Consider the following 25261-nt stretch of genomic DNA (forward strand, 5'->3'; position numbering starts at 1 on the left):
GCTTCTACTCGGATTTGACAAAGACTTCATACATTTGAAATGTACCAACTGTACATTATTTCTGTATAACAACGTTCTTTCTACAGCCCATATTTGTTCACACGGAACACGAGTTCCACTTATAAGATATTTTAGGGGCTGAAACGGCCAAACATCGTACACTTAGTTCCACTACCTATGAATGACCAATCACAGATACATGGTCACCTATTTACACCCGAACAGGCTCAACTAGAAGAACTCTAAACGTCCGGTTGAGTCATATAATCACAAGTTTAAAGAGCTCTTCTGGCAAATGTGATTTATGCTTATATAATCACAACTCTCTCAACGCCAGTGGGAGGCCTTTTCTCATATTGTGGCTACCATCCATACCAAGTGACCGCAAATTCAATTTTACCAGGTCCACTGTTCGAATTCCGTGATACGGCGTATCCAGATATATCCAATCCACACGTTGATGTGGTAACACACCGACATCGATGATAGATGCGGCCGCTGGGCGTACGTTATTAGAGAGACGAAAATACAAACGACCTTATTGTAGCGGGTACGGGATATTTGAATGTTCCGGCCTCATATACATCACAAGGCAACAGAAGCAGTAATTTTCACGCTACGTGACCTTAAGCATTGTGTATGTAACCTAATATGCGCAGAGCTGAGCACACGCCCAAAGATTGAACCACCCGCAAACATTTAACTAATAATATCGAGACCACATACAAAAAGCTACAGTTGAAATTGTAAGGTCATATTCGGGATAGGCAAATGCTATACAAATTAACCATTCTATACCGCACGTAAATGTTTTAGTGGTGGTAAAAACCCACAACCAACTCGAATTAAACTTTTAAGCAGTTGTAACTTACAACCCATAATCTATTACCGTGGGTGTATTTTAATGAAAAATTTGAAGGTTAACTATTACTTACGATAGGGGCAAAATTTTAATTTAAATTTGCAAACGTATCTAACTAATAAACTCAAAAACAACCAAAGGACCAAACAGATACATTCATTCTCAAAGCTGATTAACTGCTGTCTAACACTTAGCTTTGAGTTTGAGTATCTGGGATTTGCTAATCAAAAGTAGCAGTTTAGTGGCCAAGTAACTAAAAAATAAGACAAAAATGTAGCTTTCAACATATGACACACACATAGGAGTTAAAATGTGTGATGAAAATGAGCGAACAAACCACAGTTCCGTATACATTATAGGTAATCCAGATATAGACGGTTGGTATATGCTGTGCAAAGACCACACCCACTAAACATACTTATACACGACTTCCTTACCACACATTCACAACTATGTTTAGTTCATGATAGTCTATCATTGCTAGGTTTCCAGAAAGAGGTATTGAACAAAGTTTATGAATCCCAGGTAGTTACAATAGCACAAATCATTGACAAAATAAGTTTTCTAGAGTCGTTTAAATACTAATTTGACATCGATTCGGAATAAATAGAATACGTTGTGCCCCAAAATCGTGCACAAAGTAAGCAGAGTTTGAAGTAAATACAAACGAAACTTATTAGTGGAATAGAAGCTGTCCCTCAAAATAAAAGCCGAAAACTTTTTGTAAAAGAAGCAGAAATAAACATATCTTGTACGAAGCACTGGTACAGTCGTCACCTCAACAGTACTGTTTTTAATGCAACACAGAGGCGAAAAAACTTGACTTTAAACCCAAAACTTTAAACCAATTTGTTGTCACTAAAAATCAGAAAGAATCGTTGTTCAAAAGATTCACAAAATATACAAGACCTACAAAACCAGTAATAGTTGCCCAAAAACGACTTTATACCAGTGCAGAAACACGTGCAAACAAAAGACCACCCTCAAATTACAAAATTTGAACGCTTGGTCTATTGCTGCCAGGCAAATATGATCAGCTGTTTACCGTAGATCATCGACCCCCGATCCTGAAACAATGTTTGCTCCCAATCGCAGCTATTTGCGATCAAAAGCGCGGGCTCATACAATTCTTATGTGTACGAATGCCGTTCCTACCAATCTACCTCTTGTCTCAGCTCAGAGCGATGTCCTAGCAGAGCCTTAGGCGTATTAAGCAACCTCGTCTTTACTGCTGATGTAGGCATTGATGGCTTGAACGCTCGATAACCAGATGCCGTAAGCTCGACAGGAGCATATTCTACAGGCAGACGGGACAAAGAAGGCACGTTAGGTGAAGTGCGAGGTATAGATATAGCCCATTTGAAGCGAAACTAACGGCTGATAAATTGATGTTTATACCGGGTATTTTCACTATCAGCATTTTTCTAGGAAGTAACTTAAACAGTTGTTCCGTTCGTAAGGATTACGATTAATTTCAGTTTCCCCCCATTTTATAGTTTTACAGTTTTCACCACGGCGTTGCATTTTAATTAAAACACTTTTTTATTCAAGGCTATGAAAAACATTTAGTCATTCATTCTTTAAGATTTTAAGATAAATCTATTCCGCCTTTACAGCATCATCGGTATCTTCAATTAAAACAATTTCGAAGTCGTCTGTTTGATTCCAGTTTTGTTGACATGCACAAAAAAGACGCTGCCACACTTCTCAACATCCTGTTTGATCATAGGGCAGCTATACTTAAAGGCAAGACCAAGCAGGACTACAACACAAATCAAAATTTAAATTTTACGCTTTGAGCATCGCTAACTTTCGGACTATCCTGTTTAAAAACCGTTATTAATGATAAAAATGTTATTAATGCCCAAAAATGCTGTCATTAGTCATTACGTTGTAAAATGTAAATTTTAAAGAACCTTTTCGATGAAAATTACAACCCATTAGCGCGTTTGTATGCGTAAAGTATAACCAAACAAATGACGACTTAATCTGGTTCGCCTGTAAAAAAGAACAAGCCATCATGCTGTATTCATGAATAACCTGTAGAAAAACCAAGCACAATGGTTATTTGCCAACATTCGGGAATTTCAAATTTCAAATAACTATTTATATCACAGTGTGTGCACTAAGGCAGAGAAACTCTATTGTAAAAAATAACGTTGTTGCAACACGGCTATACCATAGTACGCTAAAGGGCCCGGTATAGCAGAGTAAAAATAGCACTCTGGTCAATGAATGTAAAACCCACAACCAATGTACGAGGCCACACATACAAATGACACAGACTTTCAGTTTAAACAATGCATTATGCAAAACAGTGCTGAGTAAGATATCGTTTCTGATTTCCCCTATTTTGCATAAAGTATACAGTAGCATAAAAGTCATATAAACACAGTTCAACCATATAGGTCTTTGCCTCTTGGGCATGCAAACGCTTAATGAAAGATCAACGTTTGGGGAATACCTACACCTCAGGAGAAACCGGGGACAAAAGGTTGCTATAAGCACGGGACAACAAACAACCAATCACCGGCGAGGACAGATCAAAGAAAATCAGGACACAAAAATCCAATTTCTAGAGTCCAACAGAAGGATACAAGGTAGGTAATTGTGTCTTTATTCGCAACACATAACCACATGTAAGCTTATTGTATCCTTAACAAAGACGTTGTTTGAAGTGCAAATTGTTGGACCAAATAGGTGGACATTTTTTTACTAGTAACATCCGACTAAAGTGGTAAAATTCAAGCGGCCACAACCCTGGCTAAGCAGACCCTATGTTAAAGTTAAAATTAGTACAAAAGGTAAAAACACCTGCCCCTACCTTCTCATGGTATTCATGTCATTGGTTCTGGATTTACCAGAAAAGCGAGTTGCTTTTAACGCAACCACAACACAATCAATACTTGCTCTCACATAAATGCCCTTTACCCATAAAAATCCCCACTAATGTGATCACGTTACTCTTAAAGCTATCGGTTTTAGTTTAACAAAACACAAATTCCAGCGTTTCAATATGATTTGAAATCTGATCGTCGGTTTCATTTTGAAAATTGATGACCAGAAACGCGGCGCTAAGAGTGTTTGTATTTGAGTGAAATTGGCATTATTGTTTTTTTAGAATTTCGTAACAAACAAATTTTGACTCCAATTTTGAGTTTTTTGTCCGAATAGTCAAGTTGCAAACGGATTTTAGTCGATTTTTTTCGGATTTTTTTTTCATTGTTGTACCCTTTCTCTTTTCACGCCAACATACTTATTCAGCCATCGACATGCACTTGGTCTCCTTGGTAGTTGTTTACACGGAGCACATTAAGTGTATTACTAAGTACCAAAACAACCGACGAATGAAGATTATAGTGAACTTGCAATGAGCCATACCATCCGCGGGACTCAAAAGAAGTAAATCTATGAGCAAAATTTTCACCAAGAATATTAGAGGACAGCAAACTAAAGGTTTTCAAACCAGCGTCCGCACAAAAATAGAGAGTAAAGGCTATCAATATTTTTTGTTTGTCCCTTGGTAGTTTTTAAAAATAAAATAGATCCCCGAATTTGTTTCACACACAAACTTACACATGTCAAAAATAGTTGTTGCTTACCAAAATTTACGCACTAAACATGATAAAATACCTTAGGGAGGAGAGTATCTGGTATTAAGCATTCGCATTAAACAAAAGAATAAAACAAAATACTTAAACAGCTTTGTAATTACGAACTGCGCAAGCATATCTACAACTATAGGTTTAGCACACACATAGTAGCATCGATCAGATAAAAAAGCCAATATTAAGGCGATTAAATCCCCACGCACAAGCAAACCGTGTTTTAACCAAAAACACAAAAACAGATCGATTGTCAAGTCTGCTGCCAAGTTCAATATTACAGCTATACCCTGGCAAATCTCTGAAAATCTGTCACTTCGTCCATACAATCTCTGGCAATACAGCAAGGCGCTACGTCAGCGTATGGCGTCATTAGTTGCGATACGTCACAGAAAAAATACCGAACGCGACTGGCGTCACAAAACAACCGATAGAAAATTTTCGGGTTACATAACGTCATAACGTTTAACGATATGAGGTCACGTGGTAATGATATGTAAAGTTTTACGACTTGGTTGCAGTTGGGAAATTGGAATAATCTGTCTTCAACGTTTTCGCAATTTAGCAACGCATCTCTCGTGCTATAAGTTGGATTAGCAGTTTCTACACTTTTTTTGACTGGAATGTCATTTGTTTCCCGCTGTTTTTACCATCAGATAAATGTCACAGTAATAAAAAAATGTTTTATTTTTAAAACTTTTAAAGCCAAACGAAATGACTCACGCAAACAAAATTGTCTTGAATTCGTCATGCAAGAACCAAATTGGTTTAGATTTCAATAAACACATGCTGATTTTGCTAGGAAAAATGGTTGTTCATATAAGGTACGTGCTGCTATGTATATATCCCTATGTTCTGTATAAAAAGGAAACAAGGGCAGCCATTCTACACACGGAAGAATATTTCCGTTTTTAGCATCAAAATAACGAACAGCGATCGATAAATTAGATTTTGTCTATTTTTCAATTCAACGGGCGTCGACGTTTCACCTACATTAAAGAGCAGCGGCGGTTGTTGCAAAAATCCAGTTAAACCATTAATCTGATATTATTATATGTTGTCTTTAAATTATTAAATGTTGTTGTATGTAGACTGTAGAGCAGGGGTCGGCAACCCCTGGCACGCGTGCCAACCTTGGTGGTGGCTTTTCATGGCACGCCAACCGATTTGCGTGTTTATATTGAAGTTACAATTTAACCTGTTACATGACTTGTTTTCAGCTTTTATCATGCCGTTGTCTTAAATTAGCCTTACAAACACAAAACACTCTGCTTTCGCTTTATTATTGATACATGCTGGCACGAATCACTATTATTCAGAAAAACGTTGGCACGCAAGGTCATTAACACATGGAAATAACAAGTAAATTGGCAAACGTAAAAGTAAATTGGCAAGCATCGCCTAAAAGGTTGCCGACCCCTGCTGTAGAGCAATGAAGAAATAGCTTTGAAGTGTAAGTGGGTTAATTAGCAAAAATCCTGTGGGTTTGCAGTTTCGTGTGTTTAAAAACTTCACGAACACAATTTTACACTGTTTGTTTTTGATTTGTTTTTATAACCTAGTATATGAAAATATTGTTTTTAAAAGGTTGGAATTTTGTTTGAAAGTTTAGTTTTGTTTAGTCCGGTGGTTTTTGTTTTTTGTTTTCTTTTGCGGTGATTTTCTTTTTTTCTTTTTTTTCTTTTCCGGTATTTTTTTATTTTTTCATAAAATTTTTGATGACTTTCGGATAATGTTGCTTCTGGATTTTTTTTAATTGTCTTAAGAAAATAACACATTCCTTCAAACAAAATGTTATGTCCTAAGTACTCTTCAAAAATATCCAACTTAAACCAAAATAGGGCACTTTTATCGAAAAACTATTTCGGATCTAGTTGTTTCTTTAAAAAAAACTCTCAAAAATAAAATATCTCTTCAACAAATTTGCGACAAAAAAAGCAATCCCATATCCTAAGTAGAGGCTTTAAAACTAACAGCTTAAAACAAAACAAAACAGCAAAAACTTACCAGATCTAGCCGCAATCTCTGCTCCGTTCAGTCGCAAAAAGCGCGTCGCTATGACGACTTCGGCATGACGTGGCGCTGACGTAGTGTTGACGTCACTAGATGACATGATGAAGGTCGATTGGGTGGGGAGAACATTGGCGGGGGCTGGGCGAACGTGGGCAAGAGCGTGGACCACCACCGGATGTGGGAGAGGTGGAAGTCGAGGATTGGACGAGGATGCAGAACGTGGTGATGAGGAGCGGTGTTGAGCTGCTGTAAAAGATACAAGAAAATGTTTGAAGTCATTAAAGTTGATATATATGCTGTAGCAATTGATAAATGGTCCAAGTATTCTAGGACGTTGAAATAATCTTTTACTTTTGTTTTGTTTTATAGCCCCAGTTGTTTTACTGTGATTTGGGGCAAATGGCAACAAAAACACTGGGGCATTGCACTTAAACTTAAAACCAGTGTTTAGGTGAGGAATATAAGAAATGAATCTTTAAGGTAATTGGATTAGGAGCAATAGGTAAACCATTAAAACACTTTTGATGGTTCAAATAGGGACAGTCGCTGGTTCAAATCGGTCATAAAAAGTTTTTTTAAGTTAGAATATATCCGAAATTCGTTGTGTTTTTACCCAAATTGATTAGGTTTCGTAATACCCTCTCGTGCTTTCTTTGTCAAAATGCCTTTTTTCATTACGAAAATACATATTTGCACCACAGCATGACCAGAACTTTTGCATACTGCCACACAAAATCTTTGACGCAAGATTGCCGTTAACTGGTTAAAATTAAGGATAAAAATGGAAACATTTGTAATGGCTTTTGAGCAGCACATGCTTTCGAAACTTCGGTTATACGTCATTGGTGTATGACGCAATACACAACAAATCGGAAATTTTTGGTTCACATGACATTAACATTATTTCTGACAAAATTGTGTCATGTTTAAAGATATACCAATTAGCAAGCAAATATTAGTACTTGGGGATTTACAAATTGCAATAAACGCTTTGTTATAATCGTCAATAGTTCAAACATAGTATCAGCAACACTGACTGGAATTAAAAACGCTTTTGCAAAACAGTCATACTGAAAGTTTAAAGCGAGATTACCTCATACGATGCTTGAACCAAGTTACAACAAGAAATTTGGCACTCGCAGTCTAGTTGTATCAACCTGTTCCGCTTTTTACGTTAAGAGTTTGACAAAGCCTTTTACGCATCCCTCACTTAGCGCAGAGGAAAGCTATGTTTTCCTCACAAAAAAAACAGTACGTAATTTATGCGCTTCACGGCAAAGGCGAGAGTAGGCAAATGACCACGCAAAAGTAAAACATATTGCGCTTTTTGATGAGAATTGCGGTAGACGCACCCTTTCGGAATTAAACAATACAATGGCTATTCATATTAGTGAAACACCAGTTGAAACGAGTTTGCTTTTTGTTTTTAACATCGGTTTAAACGGGGTTGCATCTGATTTTTACACAAAACGCGTTCACTGTTGACCTTGTCGACGTTTTTAATCATCACAATATCACAACTCCGTTATTTACACGCAAATTTACAAGCTCAAAGTCAATCAACGCAATATTACCCCGAGACGCATCATCGAACAACATCTGACGTCATGTCACGTGATAGAAAACGTCAGTACAGGTTTTGGCCAGCAAGGAATCTACTGATGTGATACAGTGTAGTATAAGCGTTCCACTCGTCTGGCATTTGGTTTAATAGCAAATTCTCCGAAAGCTGTATGTCGCGGCGCTTAAAGCCGACAGATTTCTTAGTAAACATTCGTGTTTACGTCCAGTTGGTTTTAAGCTGTTTTGTCAAAATTGAACAGGGCTATGAACCGAATCAATAAATACAACTGAGAATGATTTAAGGCGGTATATACATCAGTATATACAAAGTCATGTGGCCACGAACAAGTACCGCGTACACAAAAGTGAGACCATATCTCTATAAGTCATACATTGAAATAAAAACGTTTATACTTTATTTAAATTTGAAGCTAATCTGAAAACAATTTTTACAGTTCTAAAAAAACAGGATTTTCTTACAGCTATAGACCAACATTATGAAAGTTACGTGGTTCTTGACTGGGGGCCGTTGATACCCCGATGGTCCAATAGGGGGCTGGATTTACGACCCCAAAGGGTGCAAAAAAAAAACAGAAATGTTTTAAAGTGTACAGTACTACACCATAGAAACAACTTTTTTACGTGTAGTTTCATTTCGAGTCTGCCGATTTTATAAGTATCTAGAAGGGGTATGTTTACATAGAAAAGCAATTCTAAACAGATTTAAAAATCTGAGTATTCAAAAAACAAACTTTTTCCTTAGGACCAAAATTTCATTCTACTAAATTAATAACAAAACGCGACAAGCTCAGCCACACTACATTGTTAATAAAATATATTTAAATAAATTACACAATATATGTGCATAATACAACACACAATCTGTACTTACTGTGCCAACCGAGGACACCTTGTGGCAAAGGTGGTGGATTTTCCACTAGAGGGCGGTGCACAGGAGCAGGTTGAGACTCGGAAAATTCAATTTCATCCAAACCAGCACTCTTGTGAAAGCGACTAGATCGGTTTACAACTCTGCAAAAAAAATAAAGATTACATTCTGAACTTCATACATTCATCAAACAAGAGTTTTAAGTCAGACTGGATTTGGGCGTAAATTTGAACAAAGCGGGCTTGATTCAGTCCTGACTGAACATGCGGTTGCATTTGTATCATAATTTCGTCTTGGTAAATCTAACTTTTGGACCAATTCTTGCTTTATATTAAAAATTCGAGTTCGGGCTAGGTTTTAGGCTTCCACTTCAGAATGGGGCCTAAACACCCGACCGCTTGCAACTTTGATAAACACAGCACAGATTTAGATGGTGTAATAACGTAGTTGGTTCTGTTTTAAAACAAGTTACACAAGTTTTTTTTTGTTGAGATTGAAGTTTAAAAAATAGGTATTTTCCAAACATTTTCATACTGTATGCAACTAGAACTTTGTTAACGATAGCGACTTCTAGAAGAACTTTCATTAGAACTTCAAGCAAACTTTGCCATAATCACAAAAAAATACCAAAGAAAGAAAAGTGTGGTGCTAGCGTAAAAATTCCCTCCTTGATTCAGTCGACTTTTTTCAATGGAAAAATTTTCTAACGGGGCCAGCAAAATATGACGTCATGCCAAGTGACGCAATATATTTTACCCCAAATGCATGTTATGTCTCAACAGGGGTCTTGCCCGGAAGTGAGCTTACTCAAAAGTTGAATCAAACTTTTTTTGCACATACTCCTATTTGGTAGTTTCCAATTTAATTAACAATGCACCAATCAACAAAATTTCTAGACTTGGAAAAACAAAGAAACTGTAGCAAATTTAGAAATTTCACGCTTTGGGACTGTGGGTCAACCGATGATGGGGCAATTTAGGTTTTACCCTACATATTAAGGATGGGCTATAGGCCAAAACCGCAAATGTTCTGTTTGGTCGAACACGCTGGGTGCATTGTGACGTCACGCTAGTTTTATAGCTTTTCAAGGTCCCTTACGTCACCAGCAATGTGTTAAGCTGTACAAACCCCGGAATTACGTGTTTTCCACAATCTAACGCACTTAACAACACAGTCATTTTTGTTCTTGGATGCCCTTTCGAACACTAGTTTCATATGTTAGCAGGGCACGAATATGCACATTTAATACTCGGATCGGTTTGTCCAACCGCTCGGCCAAAAACCGAGCATCAAAAACAGCGATGCTCGGTACCGAGTACTCGGGTTCTGGCTCGGCTCGGCCCATTCCTAGTAGTGTAAGAATATTCTATGAAAACAATGTTGAATTTGAAACAACTTAACAAAGTTCTACTTAAGTGAAAAGTAAAAAGGAACATTCTCTGAAAGAAAACCTTAATCCGTTTCTTAAGAATGAACTCACCACAATTCACACAATTTTACTTACGGTAAATACCATGTAACAAAATTAAAAAAAGGTATAATCTGCATCTTCCTAGGCAAAACGAAGAAAAAAAGTACAAAACCACTTTTAGAGAAATATATTTATAACAACCAACAAAACTTTTTTCTCACCTGTCTGAAGTGTGGGTTCTTACACAGGGGCTTCCCCCGTACGGGGCGACTGGAAACACGTGACACGTTCCACGAAGCGTGTTGGCGACCAGCCAGCGTCTGTCCCAGCTGAAGCACAAGCCTTGCACCTGTCAAAAAGAGAAGTGATGAATCTACCGGGCCGGAGAATATACGAGACTACACACACAATGCACACAAACAAGGTGACTACTTTACATTCTTTGAAGTACGAAACTGTAATAACAAAAGTTTGTACACAATTAATATGTTTACCGAACTAAGGATCTAACATCAAATAATACATTAATGGCCATACATTACTTAAGACCTGAAATTACCTAAAGACATTTGCGTCTGTACCACAATAATTCATCAAAATTCATCAACAAATGTATGTTTATTAACTAGAAGGGTGGCTTTCTGATATATTTCCATTTTATATATTCTATACGATATTTACCAATTTACTATACACATCATTTGATCTACACATATGATTGTTTTTGTAAACAAAAACTAATGGGTCCCCACACGCATGTTTGTGCGGATTTACGGTAAACAAATGTTGCGGTGATTTTTACATTCTTAAGGACAAATTTTTAGAAAGCATTAACCCAACAATAAAAAAAATTGTTCGTATTCTTTTTGCACTATTATTGTCATGTAATTACAAAAACATTAAAAAAACGTAACAAAGACTTAAATCTAATCTCTTGCTTTAACCCAGATATAGTCCTCCAAGGTCGGGCAATTTTTTTTAGAAAGCTGTAACAGTTGTGTTACAGACACTTTAAATTAAAAAGCAATTTGCTACAAGTGTATACATAACAAATTGTTTTTCATATAACTTTGTTTCGCAAAATGAGTACCATTGACCTGTAGTAACCTCTCAGGGTGCACACGCCAAACGACTGTTTGACCTTTTGACACCGTGTTCAATAGCACGCCGTCATTCGTGTTCAACAATACTGTTAAGCCTAATTTATACATGCCTTGAGTATTGACTCCTAAATTGATTGTTAAAAAAACGCTATGTTATGAAGAAAGTTCTGAGCTGTGTTTGTAATACCGACTAGTTGACCTTAAGTAACCCGTGATCATGCGGCGGCCAACCTGACAGCGAGCATTTAAAAAAACATTTATTTGGCAAAACTCAAGTTAATTTTTTCATCTTAACTTTTATTAACAAAGTTTTTCTTGACATATACAAAACCGAAGCACGGTTATTAGGCTTAAATCACGTCATAGGTGTAAAACCTTCGCCAAAACTAAAAATGTGAGTGATAACTTAATAAAACGACATAGCATTGCTGTGCAAAACAGCTGATTTCTAATCACTGAAACGATGTCTCGTAAAACGTCTGTCCGACGTCAAGCTGAGCCCTCCCGCTATCGTAAACCAGTGAGTTACTCTCTTGGTACTTCTGCCTACAGTGTCTTTCTTGACCAAACGAGCGTTAGACACATTTACGTTTCGGGGGCCTGTGGGTGAACCTCTGGGTCATACGGGGTCAAAATTCACATGGACCATCTTTAGACCAATATTTGTAATGTGTGTAAAATTGAAAAAGTTTGAACCATTCTTTCTTGACCAAAACGTGGGAACAAATCTGCGTTAGAAAGAAAAAAAGAAAAAAGAAAAAAAGAAAAAAAGAAAAAAAGAAAAAAAGAAAAAAAGAAAAAAGAAAAAAAAAATATAGACAAAAACAATATGTGTCCCCTTCAGGGAAGGGGACCCATAACTAGAAGGGTGGCTCAGCACATATTGCCATTGCACATACACTACGTACACTTTATTTAATAGGTCCCATAGCAGCCACTGTCTTTTATAGCCTTAGTTGTTTCTGCAAGCAGAAACTCATGGGTTCCCCACACATGCAAAGTTGTAAATAATGCATTTTGCAAAAAAACTATGATAAATTTTGGTGCTATCTGTTTAAACAGGGCGATAAAAAAGTCTGCAGACACAATCATGCTATATGGGGTACAAACTATTCAAGTCACATTCAATTCGGCAATTGTTTGCAAAATTTAACCATTGCAGGGGTTAATGGGGTACATGGTGGGACTGCAGAGCAAAACTCAACAATCAACAACTCAAAATAGAATATTATAAAAAATTCTAAATTTCATGACATTGTTTAAAAAGTTAACCCTTTTCAAGGGGCTAGTGGGGTAACTGATCGGACTACGGGGTAAAACGTCAAATTCGACACCTAAAAATGCCATATTGCACAAACTGTCAAAATTTCATGCAAGTTGGCCAATGTTTAGAAATTACACCCACTTAGGGGATACTGGGGTGAAGGTGGGGATCACAGGGTAAAAGAGATCAATGGATGATGTATTTTATAAACTGTCTATATTTCATTAAATTTAGACATTGTTTAAAAAATTCACCAATTTTAGGGGGCCAGTAGGGTAAATATTGGGGCTGCAGGATGAAACACAACAATCGACACCTAATTATGGCAAACTGAACAAACTGTCAAAATTTTATGCAATTCAGACTTTGTTTAAAAAATTCACCATTTTTAGGGGGCCAGTGGGGTAAATATTGGGGCTGCAGGGTGAAACACAACAATCGACACCTAATTATGACACAAAGAACAAACTGTCAAAATTTCATCCAATTCGGACATTGTTTAAAAATCACCCTTTTTGGGGGGCTGGTGGGGTAAATATTGGGGCTGCAGGGTGAAACACAATAATCGACACCTAATTATGACACAAAGAACAAACTGTCAAAATTTCATCCAATTCGGACATTGTTTAAAATTTTACCCATTTTAGGGGGCTGGTGGGGTAAATATTGGGGCTATCGAGTCAAACAAACCAAAAGGTACATCTACATAACCATATCTTCCATCTGTGAAAGTTTCGTCCAAATCCAACAAAGATTTGTTGCCAAAAGTGTATGGACAAACTTCACGACGGAAAAAAGAAAAAAAAAAAGAAAAAAAAAAGAAAAAAAAAGAAAAAAAAAAGAAAAAAAAACATAGTGAAATCAAGATGCGTCCTCTTCAGGGAAGGGGACGCATAATAAACCCTATAACAATGATTTTTGTTTTACGTTTTGTAGCACAGATAATTTACATCTGCACTTTGGGGTAATAAAGATAAATAAAGTCTATACCAAGGCAGTGACAGAACGCATGCACATTCTAGATCATAAAACTAATTGTTAAAACAAACGTTTTTCATTATCTCATAATTTGTTTACTTGGTTCGAAATTAGCAGGACGCCCTGCGGTACGAATTCCGATCAGGTTTTTAATACTGTATATAGGTCAAATGTTTGACCACCAAATTTGTACATCTTTTTCTTACCTGTGCAGAGGTCTCACCACGCCATAGGGTGTACAGGTGATGTACGGCCCCCATTGGGGAACCACCGGGGTGGGGGTACACGGAGTAGACGTGAAAAGAGTGACCCAGGGCGTCTGCGGTGGCTAACATGCGTCCGGAAGAGCAGAATTCCAGGCAGGTGATTGGCTGACCGGCGTGAGCTATGAAGTGAGCCACCACTGTGGACGGGTCAGGATCTGAGTTGATCTCTACCGCCGTCGTGTGGCCAGTGTGATCGCTGTCTTCGTCCTGAAGGTGACGCAGAATTTAGGTGGCACAGGAAAGTGAGATATTGTTTGTTGAAATCGATTTATTAGCCGATTTTTTCAGTATGAAATAAAAAAAATAGAAAATTGGGCTTTGTATATATTTCTATTTTATAAATTCTACACCCGATTTGCCAAATTATTATACATATTATTTGAATCATGAGTCCCCACACACGTGTTTATGTGAATTGGTTAGGGTACAAATGGTGACATATATGTAAATTTGAGTCAGTTTGAAGCATCCTTTCTTGCTTTCTTGACCAAACGCAAAAAATATAAACAAATACGGACAAACACAATATGTGTTCCTTTCAGGGTAGGCGGGGGAATAATTAGGTCCGAAACTTGGCGAAAATGCGATACAAATTAGCCTCAATGTGAGAAGTCAAGCCCGAATCAACCCCATTTATTTTAAACCCAAGAAGCCTGGCTCGATTACAATTCTGGTAGGAGCTAAATTAACAACAGTGACTGTTAGGCAATGTTTCTGAGAGAACAGATTAACTAGTGGAGTGGGAGGCCACAGCAGTTTACTAGCGAAAATTTATGGTTCAGACGCAACTGCTAGAAAGTATCAGCCAAAACAGGTATCATAAGGTACCTTTTAACCAATCCAAAAATTGCTTAACATCATAATTTAACCCTAAATAGATTTTCAATATATGATTTCTGCTATTTCTGCTAAATAGCGAGAAATTTTAAAGCTCTACACAAATAAATCTATATACATAACCTGAAGCCCTTAACGTTTAAGAAAAGGTCAAAAAATACTGACCTTCGACCTCTCCTCGCACAGTTTCATGATGTCAAGAATCGTCACAAGACCAGGCACGGGTTCACCACGTTCGGAAATCCCGAGCGGTCCCGAAGACTTCCGAGATCCCCACAACCGCTCACGTGACGCGTTTGGTGATGTTTCATCGTTGGATGATGCAGCGTTCGAAGCAGCAAGGTGACTTTTGGCAGCGAGCCAATTCACAGTGTCACTGAATGTGAAGATTCCTTTGCCAATTGTCTGTAATTAAAACAATAAAAAACTTTATTTTCAAAATTATAGTTCCTTGTGTTATTAAATGTCAATCACTTTTTTTTATTTGTTCACATTTTTTGTTTATGCGTTTAAGTAGTAGAAACAAGAAATAAAACCTATCTTGTTAAAGTTGGGGATTATTTTTGTTGGTAGTATTACCAACTGTTTGTGTATGCATTTTTGATTCGAATTTCTATTTCCACATCTCTAGTTGCAATTAATATACACATAAGTATGTTTTTTTAGGGTAATTATTTAGACCGAAATACTTTTTTTTTAAAAACTAGAAGGGTGGCTTAGCACATATTGCCCTTGCACATACACTATGATCTATTTTAAAACATAAATATATTTCCTATGCTTATTTTGTATTGGGTCCCACATTAGCCATCGTCTTTTATAACCTTGGTTCTTTCTGCAGGCAAAAACTCATGGGTCCCCACACATGCAAAGTTGAAAATAATGCAATTCAATAGATAACAATGAGTAAGTTTGGTATTGTGAAGACAAACACAGTGATTGGTACTGTGCACATCTAAATATGCTATATGGAGTAAAAACTATTTAAATTAAAAAACTCATTTTAGGGGGCTAGTAGGATAACTAATTGAGGTTCAACACACGCAAACTTAAATGTAGGAAACCACAATGACTCAATCAATAGTACTGCAAAATTTCAGTCCAATCTGCCAACGTTTAAAATTTCAACCACTAGAGGTGTTTTGAGCAACAACCGTTAATGTTTCTGACGTCAAAGGGCTGTTAACAACCCCCGAACTGCAATGGCGCAATAACGATAATTGGCATACTTTACAAGCTATCCAAATTTTAGCCAATTCTGACATTGTTTACAAACTCACCCTTTTTAGGGGGCTAGCGGGGTAAATACTAAGGTTATCCGGAGAAACAAAGTGGGATGCACATCTACATAACTATATCTACCATCTGTATAAGTTTCAGCCACATCCATCAAGCATTTGATAGAAAAACGAGTCGGACAAACTTCAGGGAAAAATACCCATTTTAGGGGGCTAGCAGGGTAAATACTGGGGTTATTAACAAAAACAAAGTGCGATGCACATCTACATAACTACATCTACCATCTGTGTACATTTCAGCCGAATCCATCAAACATTTGATAGAAAAACAAGTCGGACCAACTTCGGGGGAAAATACCTATTTTAGGGGGCTAGCGGGGTAAATACTGGGGTTATCAACAAAAAGGGGACCCATAATAATTTTAATACAGTAAACCTTGGCTGAACCAAAGTCAGTTAATCCGGATCTTTGCCTACTGCGGACAAATTTTAAGGTTCAAAAAGGTCCAGGCTACAGTTTGCAGTATTAAGAGAAAAAAACAAATCTAGTCATGTGTATCACACTAAGTTACCTTAGCAGCACTGATCACTGATGAAACATAAGAGTGTGCTCCATCACCTGCAACGCCACCTTGTGACTGACAATTAGTCATCACCTGTTTAAACAACCATGTCATTTGTTGATACATAGACGTTACCTCAGGTGTGTATTCAACGAACATTATTGTCTACTGTTAAGTGCCTTGTTACAATACAGGCTTTAAAGTGATCACTGTGAATGAAGTCATGTACTAAGTTAAGAAAACAGGTTGACTAATGCACAGTGGGCCTTGCATGAGAAATCACATGGTGTGATGGGATACCACAGGTCTTACACTTGGCCAATTAAGAAACACTGCAGCAGTGGTTTTTAACTTACTTTAGGCCATGATCCACCAACCTAATTTAAATAATATTGTTGGCCATTTCATTATGTCAAGGATACAATTAGGCATACACAACTAGCACATGGCACCTTTTTGTTAGGTTGGCACTAAATATTGTGAACCGGCCAAAAAGTCATCATGGACCACCAGTTGAATAAAAACACTGGCCCAATGGTATAACATACAAGAGCCAATTCATAAATATTGATGCAAAAACTTATAAACAAAGTGATTTTCAACTTACTGAAGCAGGACTGTATGCCAACCATCTTCTACCCAATGCTGTTGGATTGGGGTTAAAACCAGTTCCATTAAAGCAACCTAAAAAACAAAACAAAATATGTTATATCGAAAAACCAACTTTGCATTTAGGGGACAAGAATACTTTCAAATGCCAGGAATGCAAAAACAACTTATAACACATTTTTGTATTTGTACAAACTTTTCAAAACATGCATGTAATGATTCTTGCAGTTTAACGTAAGTAACCAACTATACATCATGCATTTTAGTACATTGATTAATCACACATCACCAAGAAATATTTTCCTAGACTACATTTGTTGTTACAACAATGGTTAACATTGTACCTAAACCCCAAAATGCTTTTAATCTGGCCACAATGGGTGATTATGCACAAAGTGGACCATTTGGGCCAAGGGATAATGGCTAAAAACTATAAAGCACTGTTAGTCGGTGGTTTTGTCTGTATAAACTTACTAACCATTTAGCACAAACATCTTGTTGAGGGTTCGTGTGTCGAAGCCATGGATAGAATCCTTCAGAGTTACCAGAAAGACAGGAGCTGGCCCAGCCGACATGTTGAGAACATCAGATGGAAACTGAAGCCTCATCAATTGATCCCCACTCCTCAGTGATCGAATGCTTACACTGGCATACAACTGCTTGCTAAAATATAAAACTCGACGTTCAAATATGGGAAATAATTTTCCGCAGTAGAAAGGAGAATATTCTATGTGCACATTTCAGTTATCAAAACTAATCAATGCATATGTTCACTGAACCTTAAGTTTAGTTCAGAAAAGTTATTAAGATATCAAATGCTAAGCTGCAGACAGTGGCTTGATGCTTTTGCATATCAAATGCTAATTGGTAATAAAGTTGTTTTTCTAAAAGGAAGTACAACTGAAAGTCTTCTGGTCGATTTCAGAGGTAAAGTTAAAAAAAAGTTTGAGAACCACTGTGCTTAAGGCTAATTAGGAAAATTTGCTTATCAAATGATATAAAAATGCATTTCTAATTTATAGCTAACCTTGACAACGAACATTTTTTAGGCAAATTATTTTATGACATTAGCACAATAAAGTTATTACATCTACCATATTACATCTATTATATCTACCATAAAAGTGCAAGTGTCCAGATGTCATGTATATATTTTTACACTTAAGATTTTTTTTGTGGCAATATGTTGAACACCTTTAAGTTTATTTGGCTTGAGTGAACTTGATTTGGTTTTGATAGTAAACATATTTGCACTGTGACACATCTGATGTCACCTACAGTGCAAAGTTTATTGACAAACAAGAAATGTATGTTTACAAGCAGATGCAAACACGAAATGTTGTAAAGTGAAATACTTGCATGGTGCAACATGTCCTACTCAAACAGAAAAATATTTATGTGGCAAATTTGAAATTTAACCTGTTTGTTCAAAACTGACTGAGGCAATCAAAACAACAATAAAGGAATATACAACCAACATATAAATGTTGCATCTAAATATGTTTTCATTTTTTTCAAATGAACAGATGAACATTAAATTAATATGAATTGGCTGCCAAGTTGTAATACCAATTGGCAAACTCAAATATCAAGAGCAAAAACCACGGCACATAAATTATTAATTCAAGCATTTTTGCACCTTGTTCGGGGACTTGTAATGCTGAACAAAATTCAACAAAACACTATGTCAGCATCAAAAACATTATCTATTGATCAAGTTTTGCTTTTTAAAAAAGTTTTCAGACAAACACTCTAAAAACAGATTTCAGCATTAAGGAGTTGTTTAAAGTAGAGGGTCAAGTTAGAACCCCAAAGGGGGCCATGGGATACTCCCGGGGGTTCAAAAAAAAATTAATGTTTTGGTTTCTTAACAGTCGAACGGTTTCTCAACAGGAATGTCAGTTTACTTTTTTTTCAAGGTGACACCAACAGCAAAGCACTCTTGGCAAATCAACATCACTGTTTTAACCATTGTTAAAATATTCATTATCAACATTGCACTGAATTTGCAGAATTATTCAATAAACTTAGGTATATTATGCAAGTCAGTAGTGATGGGACGAGTACCGGGTACATGGTACTCAGTATCGATGGTATCGAATGCTTTCAGTGGTATCGCTACTCGTACTCATTATCGAAATATTTTGCCTCAGGTTTCGACACCAACGTTCAATACCGAAGGTCAGTTTATACCATAAGAATACGGGCAACTTTGTGCCAATATTTGCTTCAGGCAGCACAAATCGGAAACAAAGTTCCGCCAGGTTACATATATTTTTTTGCTATTATGTGGAATTCACACTTTGTACTCGGTAATCGGTATCAAAGGTTTATACATGTGGTACTCGTACGGTACTCGCTTCAAAATCTGGTATCGTCCCATCACTACAAGTCAGTGTAGATGAATAAACTTGCAGCTGGGTAATGCAAAATCTTTATGTTTTGGCTGCATTCTCTTCAGTTAACAAAATGTACTAATTATTTTGTCAAAAAAGCTATAGGTAATTCTGTGTAGGTTCACACCATTATTAAACTGATAAAATAGGTTACAAAAGGAGGTAAATCACATATTAAAAGCAAAAATATACCTGTCTGTGGCAATACAAATAGCAACCAGTGGTCGTGATGTTTGCAATCCATCAACCAGGTCTAAACACAAAATTACAAATTTTAGTGTGTTAATATATATTGGCAATGCATTTTTGTATGACAATTGCCATGATGAAAACATGTCATTTTCAGCTGCTACCTTGGCCTGTATATTTATTCAGAGAATCAATTATAAATGGAGTTAATTACAGTACTAATGGATAACCATCACCATGCAAAATTCTTTGCAAAATTAAATGCCCTTTAGACAAAACTAGAAGAGTGGCTTTCTGATATACTTCCATTTTATATATTCTATACGATATTTACCAATTAACTATACACATCATTTGATCTACACATATGATTGTTTTTGTAAACAAAAACTGATGGGTCCCCACACATGCGTTTGTGCGGATTTACAGTAAACAAATGTTGCGGTGATTTTTACATTCTTAAGGACAAATTTTTAGAAAGCATTAACCCAACAATAAAAAAAAATTGTTCGTATTCTTTTTGCACTATTATTGTCATGTAATTACAAAATTAAAAAAACGTAACAAAGACTTAAATCTAATCTCTTGCTTTGACCCAGATATAGTCCTCCAAGGTCGGGTTTTGAACACAATTTTTTTAGAAAGCTGTAACAGTTGTGTTACAGACACTTTAAATTAAAAAGCAATTTGCTACAAGTGTATACATAACAAATTGTTTTTCATTTAACTTTGTTTCGCAAAACGAGTACCATTGACCAGTAGTAACCTCTCAGGGTGCACACGCCAAACGACTGTTTGACCTTTTGACACCGTTTTCAATAGCACGCCGTCATTCGTGTTCAACAATACTGTTAAGCCTAATTTATACATGCCTTGAGTATTGACTCCTTAATTGATTGTCAAAAAAATGCTACGTTATGAAGAAAGTTCTGAGCTGTGTTTGTAATACCGACTAGTTGACCTTAAGTAACCCGTGATCATGCGGCAGCCAACCTGACAACGAGCATTTAAAAAAACATTTATTTGGCAAAACTCAAGTTAATTTTTTCATCTTAACTTTTATTAACAAAGTTTTTCTTGACATATACAAAACCGAAGCACGGTTATTAGGTTTAAATCACGTCATAGGTGTAAAACCTTCGCCAAAACTGAAAATGTGAGTGACCACTTAATAAAACGACATAGCATTGCTGTGCAAAACAGCTGATTTCTAATCACTGAAATGACGTCTCGTAAAACGTCTGTCCGACGTCAAGCTGAGCCCTCCCGCTATCGTAAACCAGTGAGTTACTCTCTTGGTACTTCTGCCTACAGTGTCTTTCTTGACCAAACGGGCGTTAGACACATTTATGTTTCGTGGGGCCTATGGGTGAACCTCTGGGTCATACGGGGTCAAAATTCACATGGACCATCTTTAGACCAATATCTGCAATGTGTGTAAATTTGAAAAAGTTTGAACCATTCTTTCTTGACCAAAACGTGGGAACAATAGCCGCGCTAAAAATTTCACGTTTTGGGGGCCTATGGGTGAACCTCTGGATCAAACGGGGTCAAAATTTACATGGACCATCTTTAGACCAATATCTGCAATGTGTGTAAATTTGAAAAAGTTTGAACCATTCTTTCTTGACCAAAACGTGGGAACAAATCTGCGTTAGAAAGAAAAAAAGAAAAAAAGAAAAAAGAAAAAAAGAAAAAAAGAAAAAAAGAAAAAAGAAAAAAAAAATATAGACAAAAACAATATGTGTCCCCTTCAGGGAAGGGGACCCATAATTATAAAAGCTCATTTTGAAAAAACTTTGCCTAATGGCAGTGGTTCTTTTAACCTGTGGTACAAGTATACGAAAGCTTTTTAGGTGGTAAGCGAGTAGCTTTCTGTAATACTCAATTTAAGTCAGATCCAACTGTTTTGTCCTTGTTTGGGGTGGACCTCCTGTTTTTGGAACTCTATGAAGTTGCTAACCTTGCTGGTTTTAGAAATATGCTAACTTTGTCAAGAAAAATGGGCATATATTTTGGGTTATTCGTTCAAACAGGGTTTAGGTGGTATGCAGCCATATAAAAAAGTTATCAGGTGGTATGCGATCAGAATAAGGTTAAGAACCACTGCTTTAGGTAGATCCCAAAAATATATACATGCAAAATGATAATAAGAGTTTATTTTAATCTGACATACTGTGATCTAATCCACAATAATGTGAATATTCTCGCATACAGATATTTGTTGTAAATGTTTTAACTGCTAATGAAAACGAACAAAGACTTACTAGTTGGTGGTGGCGGTGGCAAAATACACATAGTTTTTACTGGACCTTCTCTCATGGAAAATACTTCTTGTGCTTCACCAGTGCCCTGTTAACAAAAATCATAAGAGACTGTGTCTAAATATTTCCCAAAACAAATTAGTTTTAGTATTTTTGGGTTCCTAATACATGCTCCTAATACATATTTTTGGGTTCCAAGGTAAAAGGTGCATATATATATAAATATATATTTGTATATATATATAAGGATCAATTTCAAGCCCATTACTGTTTCCTTGTCATGTTAAGGCACATAATTGCAGAAGAAATCGCAGGAAAAATGACATTTCAATGGCATGACCACAGGTACCTCAAGCCTCCTTTAGAATATTTCTGACACCCCAGTGCGATGTCAAAATAATGACAGTATAAATTTAATCTCCACATTTATTCCTGCAGTAGGAACGTGACATATTTTACAATACATAAAATTTTAAGAAATCCAACAATGTACACACTAACTATGAGCATATTAGTAGTATTAATAAAAATATGTGAGGTATTTACTGTATATATTTCACAACATTTTGCTGTTTTAAATTGCACTTACAAGCAGATTCCACATTTGCATTCCATTTGAATATCCAAGTACAAGCAAAATTGGTGAGTTTACATTTTCCACCATTTCCTCGTAACCCAACATATCTGTGTAGCTAAAGAACTGAGCCCATGTTATCGTTTCTTTTTCTTCTGACTGAGCAGTATTTGAGTAAGCCTGAGATATATAATGTATTAACGTCCAGCAGTATCTTGTGTTGAGGTTTTACTTGATATGGTTGAAAATGCACATTTGGGTCACACATGAAGTATATTTGTATGTAGTACAATACTGAGGTACGAAATTCATGGTGTTGTCACACTTATATAACTGAACACTAGGATAGGTCTTACAATATAAATAATATTAAAGACTTGAGTTTTACAATGTGATCATTAGGTTTTGGGTGAACTTTCGCTCATCTTTGATAGATGTTAAACGAAAATTTTTTGACAACTAGGAACCATATTCAATTCAGGCCAGGTATACATTGGTAGTGCACCAGCTTAGTTTGGTTAAACCCAAAACTTTAGAATGCAAAATACACTGAAAATACTAACTTTTAAGGTCCAGTCACAAAAGAAAAACATTCCAACTACAAGCTTCATACAGAATGAAAAAGTAATGGATATATTATGCAATACTTTCAGTTTTCAATATAAGATGTTTCTTTTTGTGTGTTTTTTTAGGATTAAGTAGTTCTGTGTAATGGTGTGGCAACCTAAAATTTATTACACTTTGAAACATATAACCCATAGCCATGTAGGGAAACCTATATTTACACTTATTAAGGCTCTCTTAGAAAACTTGGAATGAATTAAGTACCAACTATGTACAAAATCAGCATAGCATTTCCTAGCATGTTCATACCTGGCTTAAGTCATGAATGAAATTGAAAACGCTTTCCATGTAAGACTTTCCACTGAAAAAAAGAACAGTTTTTAACTGGCAGTTCGACAACTTCCTGATTTAAACATCATCACAGTAAAACAACACATTTATTTACAGCAATTTACACTGATCAAGTCAAACCTACTTTGCTGGCTCTGGCAGAACTGTCCGACCACCACTGCTGTCAAATCGACGACGACTACTCATTTTGTCAGAGTTGACAGCAGATGCAGACATTGCTTCTTCTTTAAGAAGATACAAACAAAAAGTGTAGCATTAATCAAAATTTAGTTGTATTACAGCGATTCACAGTCTAATGTATTCAAACAAAAACAATAAAAGTGCTGGTATTGCAAAATGTCTACGTTTTACTATTGCAACTGTCATTAAAAAAGGTAATGTTATACTGTTTATTTCATCGTAATAACGTCACTTGAATCCTCTGCTGCTGTACACTGAGTTTTTCAGTTTTTTTCAACTAAAAGCAAATATTTGTATAACTTTTCACCAGCTGGATGAAACATTTTACTAATCAACAATCTAAATACAGTATATCAATCAGTGGGTTAAACACATATTAGTAGTTTACAGTACAATTGTAACTTGTAATACATACATAGGTGTATAAGCTTTCTAATACCAATTTACACAACAATATTTATAAAAGCAAATTAACCTTTTCATGGTGAGAAACAAATATATGTTTAAAAACACATTTAAAAGCAAGACAATAGGTATGTGGTAATTTTTGCATAAAACTGGCCAATATTGACAAATCTATTAACATCAAAACAAATGCAGAACTGTTTCAAATAAATATAGTAACATGTATACTTTCTGCAAATCTACGACATTTAATATTTTTTCTTACAATTCAACAAAAATTTACCATAAAAAAATCGGACACAAACGTCTTCCCAGTGAAACAAAAAGAATTCGTAACTAAGGTAAAGTCGAACAGCTGATTCAGTGAAAAAGCTTCGACCTGAAAAATTGTAAACAAAAACCTTGGAAAGCAGCCAAGCGGAACGGATGCTAGGTCACGCCTCCCCTTTGTTTTGTGACGAAATAATATTGCAATCGTCATTTTTTCGTCGCGTGACCTTCTTGGTTTTGCAATCCATTTGAGAATAAAATGTTTGCTATACAGAATTCTTGAAAATGTACGTACGTTCAACACAGATGGTAAGAGCAGTGTCGTAAACAAATGAGTTGAAAATCAACTCAATATTTTCAAATTGTTCGCTCCCGCAAATAAAAAAGGGATACATCATTCCTTACTGCAGTGTAGAGCAGGAGTGTCAAACTCAAACAACTGTGAGGGCAAAAAAACAAACAAAAACAACTTAACTTTAAAGTAAGTCGAGAGTGTAAGTAAAATGTTCATTAATGCCATTAACTACATTAAAAAACAATATTGTAATGTATAAGAAACAGATATACGGTGTAGAAAAGTGAAAGAACTTATAGTATATTATGTAAACTCACTGGTCTGACATGGTATTCCGCCTGAGTAAAACACATAACTTCTAAAAGTTAGTTCGCTGGCCGCACAAAAACTCCTGGAAGGCCGCATCCGGCCCGCGGGTCACGTGTTTGATACCACTGGTTAATAGTATGCACAACTGCTTTACAAGGGTCATACTTAGCGCGAAGGGACACGATTGCTGTTCTAAATAGGCAATTGGACTAAAACTAAATCGAAAATCATTGCATCGTTGGTTCTTCTCATAAAAACTACAA

The 25261-nt window shown here is 36.2% G+C and overlaps 1 protein-coding gene across 1 annotated transcript in view; it reads right to left on the reverse strand.

Annotated features, from left to right (window-relative positions):
- Positions 1 to 24480, reverse strand: part of LOC145215087 (BCAS3 microtubule associated cell migration factor-like) — a 55394-nt gene extending 30914 nt beyond the window's left edge. The window contains exons 1-13 of the mRNA XM_080083739.1: positions 23664 to 24480; positions 23498 to 23549; positions 22640 to 22804; positions 22054 to 22138; positions 19790 to 19850; positions 17680 to 17864; positions 17200 to 17276; positions 16602 to 16685; positions 14957 to 15196; positions 13895 to 14161; positions 10565 to 10692; positions 8936 to 9075; positions 6475 to 6726 (exon numbers count right to left, since the gene is read on the reverse strand). Of these exons, the coding sequence (XP_079939865.1) occupies positions 6475 to 6726; positions 8936 to 9075; positions 10565 to 10692; positions 13895 to 14161; positions 14957 to 15196; positions 16602 to 16685; positions 17200 to 17276; positions 17680 to 17864; positions 19790 to 19850; positions 22054 to 22138; positions 22640 to 22804; positions 23498 to 23549; positions 23664 to 23755 (1828 nt within the window). The 5' untranslated portion in view covers positions 23756 to 24480. The remainder of the gene's footprint in view (positions 1 to 6474; positions 6727 to 8935; positions 9076 to 10564; positions 10693 to 13894; positions 14162 to 14956; positions 15197 to 16601; positions 16686 to 17199; positions 17277 to 17679; positions 17865 to 19789; positions 19851 to 22053; positions 22139 to 22639; positions 22805 to 23497; positions 23550 to 23663) is intronic.
- Positions 24481 to 25261: the final 781 nt, after the last annotated feature.

The sequence above is a fragment of the Phallusia mammillata genome, chromosome 2 (assembly GCF_965637545.1).
Source record: "Phallusia mammillata chromosome 2, kaPhaMamm4.hap1.1, whole genome shotgun sequence".
In the NCBI taxonomy this organism is placed as follows: domain Eukaryota; kingdom Metazoa; phylum Chordata; class Ascidiacea; order Phlebobranchia; family Ascidiidae; genus Phallusia; species Phallusia mammillata.